The following is a 7,349-nucleotide window of genomic DNA, read 5'->3' on the forward strand; positions in this document are numbered from 1 at the left end:
ATACAATATGTGTCCGCACCCTCACGTCCCTCCAGTTCGCCAATGGCAATGCAGTCTTTACTGTTAAGTGGGAGTTAAAATTAAAAAATAAGCCAAATCAGATTAAAATTAGATTAATTGAGAATAAATTAAAAACTAAATTATTAACAAATTATATTAAAGTAAATCAAAGTAAACTAAACTAACTAAAATGAGTATGCAGACGTGGTATTAATATCAGGAAGGGATGTACATCATTTGTTGCTTCACGCCAGCAGGGGTCTTCGTATTAGACTATGGGAATCAAGGAATTAAAATTGTGGAAGCAGGCCAATTACGGGCACGCAGTGCTCTTGAAGGTAAGTAATAGCGGTGTGACGTGCGGAGATCTTTGCCACATAGAATAGGCGGCTAGCCTCATACGGTAGAGTGAGCCGTTGTCAGGGAGAGCCACTATATTCGTTGACAGCCAGGCCGAATTCAAAACATTATGTTCCAGTGTAGTAAAGTCGAAAATAGTTGGAAAATGTTGTGCATCGCTGGCTTCACTGAGTCACATCAAAACCTCTTCCTGTTAGGTTCCTGGACATATCAATATCGAACGGAGGTGAAAATATCGGACCTCTACAGATTAATCAGTGGTAGTAATTGGTTAAACAGTCACCGCACTGACTGTGGAATAAATTCGGTTAGAAGTATGGGTCGCCTCCTGGTACTCATAGGGGACATAATTATATTGGCTAAGTCTTCCACAGAAACTAATCTAATACATAGCTTAAATTTTTAGTTGAATAAAACTCACCTCAAAGTGAACCCAACTAATCTGAGCTAATCGAAATTAATCTAAACTAAACAAATCTAAACTCAACTAATCCTAACTAAGCTGAACTAAACAAAACTAATGAAAATTAAACTAAATCAAATTAGCAAATTAAACTAAGCTAAATTAAATTAACAAATTGAAATAAAATATAAAAATAAAAACTAAAACTAAACATTAATATCTGTAGATACTTACGGACAGTAACATGCAGTTTCCGGACAATTAGGTGGATAACGCAAGCAATTAGTCTCACACCAGTTATCCATGCCCGGTATCGTACGGAATGCTGGAGCGGCAATACATTTTTGATCACTGAAAAAAAGCAAAAATTATGAAGAAAGCCAGTAGAAGATTTTATTATTGCTCATTGAGTTTTAAAAATTCAAACTTTAAAACTAAAATACTGAAAGAGTGCTTATTAATTCAATATTTTCTGCTTCAACCCACAAAAAAATATATATATAAAAAGTTTCGTAAAACCACGAAACAATTTTGAAGAAACTAAAGGCAAATCAAAACCAAAACCATACTCTAATATAGGATATATTGGAAAAAATATTTTTTTATTTAAATAAAATCAGATGTCAGTATAGAACCAGCAAGGTACCAGTAACCCATGGCCCAATAAACAGGATAAGTAAGTAATAAAAGATCTTTCCTGTTTTTTTTTTTGTCATTCGCCTGTCTTATAAAAAACAAGTAACTTTTAAGCAAAAAGCAAAACCCGACTTCAATTCTCATATAACAATTTAAGATTATCTTTAAATTCTTCATGATCCAACGATCGGATTTAAACCAAATTAGGATGGGACCACCTGTGAGGTAACGCCTTTCCCTTAAAATAGAATTATTCAGATAGGTTAACGTGGTCCAAAGTTATGCGGTAACAAACAAAAAAATATATATATTCCGACGAATTGATAACCTTCCTCCTTTTTAACCGACTTCCAAAAAAGGAGGAGGTTATCAGTTCGTCGGAATATTTTTTTTTTTTTTTTTTTTTTTTTATGTATGTTACCGCATAACTTTGGACCACGTCAACCGATAATTCTTTTTGCATCGGAAAGGTAGTGTCTCAGAGGTGGTCCCATACTAATCTGGTTAAGATCCGATCAGCGGATCATGAGATATATATATATATTTTTATATGGGAGTTGAAGTCGGTTTTTTTTTGCTAAAAATTACTAGTTATGAATAATATAAAAAAAATAATTAAAAATAAGAGCCAGATTCGGATATTCGGATATCGGATTTGGTAAATAGAGGAGAAACGTCCAAGGCAAAAGATAAACAACAATGGATGCCACTAAGCAAAAGCGCGTGATTGATGTATTTTTATTTTGAAATGTGTTGAAAATCTAACTATGAATCATGCATGCTTACATATCGCCCCGCTTCCCGTATCGTCCCGTAATGCTTCATTGTTGCAATATTTTGTGACCCACGTTTTAAAAAAGCAGTTATGCAGATTCATGGCAAAATGTCCAAATAACCTAAACCAACAAGATTTTTTGATAAAAATGCATATTTACAGTCACGGGACGAACTTAAAGTAGATACTCTTTATTATCTTCCAAATTGGAAAATTTTGGCGTAAACGAGTACACACTTCATCAAACAAATATTTTTTTTTTTTCAATTTGCGCCTCTTTTTCTAGAATTTGTGGACGATAATGTAAGCCAATTTTGACGTTCTTTCAGATTTATGCTTTTATATTTATACCAAGCGCATAATACGAATTTCATCAAAATCGGATAACATTTACTATTTCCGCCCACAAGAGCTGTGGGCGTGGTAGCGCGTCGACATTTACCATTTTCCACATTTCTTCATTCATAAGTGAAGAATAGCGCATATACGAAATTTCAGCGAATTTGTAGGACGGTTACTAGTTTTAACCGCAGAAAAAAGGCAGCGATTTAGAAATGTAGAAATATTTACGGCGCCCCCTTATACCCAGACAAGAAGATCCTTTAATTTGGTGTAAGCATAGTCGCAAAGAATTTCAAATATCTTTACACTGGCAATGAAGTATCTCTGCTCACCACCTTCCTCAGTGAACTTCTGACGAGTGTTTAGTGCATCGGGTAGCGCTTATGTTGACAAGTAATTTTTAGCAAAAAAAAAACGACTTCAACTCTCATATAAAACAAAAATCTATATATATATATATATATCTCATTATCCACTGATCGGACCAGATTAGTATGGGACCACCTCTGAGACACTACCTTTCCGATGCAAAAAGAATTATCGAAATCGGTTGACGTAGTCCAAAGTTATGCGGTAACATACATAAAAAAAAAATTTAAAAAAAAAAATAAAAACAAAAAAAAAAATAAAAATAAATATTCCGACGAACTGATAACCTCCTCCTTTTTTGGAAGTCGGTTAAAAATAGAAATAGGTTGTTGCCCGATAATGCGGTAATGCTTCTCTTCATCTCGAAATATACATAATTTTTTAACTCTAATTAATAATTTTTAGTAATAAATTTGATCATAAACGTAAATAAAAAACTCTGAACTAGATTTTAAAACCGAATTTTCTTTAATTGAAATCCGGATAACAGAAAAACGGCCGGATAAGCCGGATTCCGGATATTTACCGTATACCCGGCACATCCCTAGTAATTGGCAACCCAAAAATCGGAATATTAGTAATGAAACATTTCAAAAAGAAATCGAAAATATTTCTTTCATTTCAAAAATGACTTCGAGAAAAAAATAGCGAATATATTTAACATTTCTTTGAATTTTATTTTCAAGGCAAACACACTACCACCGCTCTGGGAAGGCCTGATTCCAAACCAACCGTGACCGAGATCTTGTTAAATCCGGTAAAGTACTGGTCATTTTATAAATCTTTTTCAACACCCAAACTTTTTTCCTCATTAGCAGCATGCTCCAAACCAAACTGCGTTCCAAAATTCATACTCAAATAATTTCATTTGGGAAAGTAGACAATTGCAAAGTTCTCATTAAAATACAAGTTTTGAATGATAAAATTGAAAAAAAAATAATAATTAGACCTTTTTAAACGCCTTCCACATAAATACCCAATAAAATATTAAATTGTTTTGATAATTACCTACTAATTAAAACGCGCATAATTGGCATAAACAAAACATTTTAAATTTTATAAACAACCAACAGCAAAGGATCCCTGCACTGCGTATGGACAATGCCGAATTTAGTGAACAGATTTAAGCCGAATCCATTGATGAAAATGGAGAAGGAAAACGAGAACCAGGACTTGCGTCGAAAGCTGAAAAACTTGCAGAAAGGTGAGTTCACACATTTGCCCAATAAGTTCAACAAATTTCGTACCTACATACTGATTTCAAATGACTGCAGTAACCTTTCGTTCGCTCTCAGAGCGATCACCAGGACAGACCAACAAGGAAACCGTTTGGGATCGTTTGAGCAAAGTAAAGAAGAGCGCCAGCAATGAAGGTAGTTTGTTGACCGGCAGCAAGGGCCGTACCCATATGCCGGCCAAGTGTTCGATGCGATTGCAGCCGGCGCGCCCGCTGGGACAACGAACTAACAAAAAGCCGCTTACACCAAATACAAATCTCAACAAGCGGATTATGGAGAAGAAATCTTACCGTATAATTAAAGGCAAAGCGGTATACACACCTGAGCTGGAAGCTGATGACAGCACATTCAGTTGCAAGCGTATAAAATCTGTGAAGGAGATTATGACAGCGCGCAGTATTTGCGATTCCAAAACTTCTTCGGACGAATCGGATTCCGCAAAAACTTCACCCAGATCCGAGAACATGAGTCCCATGCTAACAGTGCCGCGCATCAAAGATTATGATACTGATGATTTCGAAATAGTGAATCAAGTTGAGTCACAAGATTCGTTGGAGGACTTTGTGGTTGCTCCACTCATACCTGTGCCAACCACCGAGTCCTTGAATATGAGCGCCTACATAACATCAAACTTTTGCTCGCTTTTGGACAACAGGAAAAAGAATATGGAACCCGAGGAGATATCGGTGATCAAAAATGTGGTGAAGACTGATGAGCGCCATCGGCATCTCCAGCCAAACGATTCTATATTGTTCAAGGACATACTCAAAACGCAGTTGAAAGAGATAATACGTCAAGAAATGGTTGTCAAATCGGCTTTGAAAAACTTACACGAACTTCCAGAGACCGACTGCCCATCCACTATAGCAACACATAAGCCAAGCACACCAAATTCGGCGCATAAGAAACCACAAGTGGATGTGATCTTCAAGAATGTACCAACGTTGGAAAAAGAGATAATCATCTTGAAAGCTTTGGGTGAAAAACTGGAGGCGACGTTAAAGCGCACGGTCTCACAAAATGAACTAAAATTACTCGAGCTCAACAAGTTGGCCACACCCATAGCCAACAAGTGGCACTGTTCCTACCCAGACAATATGGAATATGCCAGCATTGCGCTTATGCCCACGGGTATACGCAGATGCGTGGGTATTGTGCAGGAATTCCGCATGGAGCTCAAGACCATTGTCGAACTGAAGGAACAAGCCAATCAGCACTTTTATCTACCCTCAAACAAAGATAACAGCGAGCTCAAGCGCACTACGTTCAAGCGACTAAAAGAGAACCCCGACTTGTTGATGCGTTACCTGAAGCCCAAGAACACACTCGTACCTTTTAATGTGTTGGAGCAAGATCCTTGTTTCTTTAACAGCTTTCTCTATAGTCCTTGTGTAATAGGGGGCATGGAAAGTGTTGTGTCGCTGTCAAAGGATTTGGTTGCGGCAGCGCCAGCCGCGAAATTGTCGACGACACACGCTGGTAATAGTGCGCGTAGTGTTTGTGTCCCTTACAAGTATGTGAAAGAGCCACTGAAGATCGAAGAGATTCAAAACACTCTAACCGATGCCATCTTTAATGAACAGCCACCGATCGCGCCGCAACAGCAAGCGCAAAGCTTGCCAACTGAACCAGAAAATGAAGAACTACACGTACCTCGAGTGTGTGAGGCGCCAGTGCGTGGGCGAAAGCGGCGTCGTATACGAAAGCGTACAACACCGTTGTCGCCGTACAATGACACTGATCCAAAGAATAATTTGTTCAAGACTATACTGGTGGGCAGCGTTCAAATATCGGTGTTCTTGCTACTTATTATGGCTGTCACATATCCTGACGTAAGGTGTTGAAGTGGATGCCAGTTTTCGATGGCGAATTTATTACTACGAATATTTGTCTCAGTCCTAGAGATTTGTTACTTGTATTGCATGGTCATTGTTCGACGGTTTGCTTTTTTCCTGCACTCTTAACTTTTCCAAGAAGAAATTCTTAACTTTTCCAATCAATTTGGTTTAACTAATAGTTCAAAATTCTTGACGGATCAAGAAATTACAGAAGTGAAAATTTGTCTGCTCTTTCCAAGAAGAAATTTGATTTCTGTAACTTCTTTTACATCGATTTTGTGATGTATAATACTACTTACTATATATGTACATGCATATGTATATATTAATAATAGGTAAAATTCTCGAAATTAGCGAAGTAAAATATACAAGTTTTTATAAAAGGTGTGCTTTTTTAATATTTGTAAACGGATCTTATGTTAAGTTAATGATAGGTATGGCCGAAAGGCTTTTTTTACTTCGTGAAACTAATACCGTCTCTTAGCGGTCTTCAAGATATTTGAAATCTGCTTGGCAAGCACTTGCAAATAGATCTCTGAATTGCATATCGCCTTTCACTGATTGTTTTATGTAGAGCGAACATTCCAGTCATTTACTAGGATCGGTCACCGGTCTTCCTGCCAGTTTGAGGTCCGTTTGAGGCGCGCCTCGAAGTTTCTCTAATATTTTCAAGTTAAATCCAACACACAACTCATCATATAGCAAGGTTAGGTGCCATGTTCTTATAAAAAAAAAACAACAATTCTCAAAAGCATACCGTTACCTAAACGTGAAAAGGCGTCAAGTCCATTTTTTGAAATTGTTCAAAAGAGACGAAAAATCGATGCGGTTTCGCATTATCTGTAATTCTGCATCAAAATCTAAATTTGGAAAAGAAGTGGTCTTGGCACCTTTTAACATTTATGTCTATCAAATTGTTTAATGGGGAAAAAATCTATAAAGTTTATCTTCCTAATCGGGATAATAGACTTCTAGGAATGGCATTTGTACCTCCCTCAACTTTTCAAAAGCCCCTTGCTGAACTGAAACTGAAAACTGAATGGTTGTTTAATAGATACCCGCAACCATACTCATGAATTTTGAGCTCCTTATGTGAATAAACTTTATTGCTTTTTCATATTAATACATTTTTTTTTAAAACTCACAAACACATATCGCCGTTATCAATGCAAAAAGCACGGACTTGATTGACATTTTGTTTATTTTTTAGATATTTTATTAATTAGCTAGCTCTCACATATTGTTGAAATTTGTAGGACAGTCCTAAAAGTATTTCCTATGTTATTTTGAACAGATTTTTGCTTTTTTAAAAATTGACCAACCCAGCCCATTAATGACGAAAATCTTACTTCTTACTAATATTATAAATGTGAAAGTTTGTATGTTTG

The 7,349-nt window shown here is 36.5% G+C and overlaps 1 protein-coding gene across 1 annotated transcript; it reads left to right on the forward strand.

The window, feature by feature from the left end:
* The first annotated feature begins 3,849 nt into the window (after positions 1-3,849).
* On the forward strand, positions 3,850-5,967 carry LOC108381355 (uncharacterized). The gene is made up of 2 exons (XM_017637774.1): positions 3,850-4,089; positions 4,160-5,967. The coding sequence occupies exons 1-2, from the start codon at positions 3,987-3,989 to the stop codon at positions 5,965-5,967; spliced, it is 1,911 nt and encodes a 636-aa protein (XP_017493263.1). The 5' UTR covers positions 3,850-3,986.
* Positions 5,968-7,349: the final 1,382 nt, after the last annotated feature.

The sequence above is a fragment of the Rhagoletis zephyria genome, unplaced genomic scaffold, assembly GCF_001687245.7.
Source record: "Rhagoletis zephyria isolate East Lansing unplaced genomic scaffold, Rhagoletis_zephyria_1.1 Rzeph_scaffold_22259, whole genome shotgun sequence".
Lineage (NCBI taxonomy): Eukaryota > Metazoa > Arthropoda > Insecta > Diptera > Tephritidae > Rhagoletis > Rhagoletis zephyria.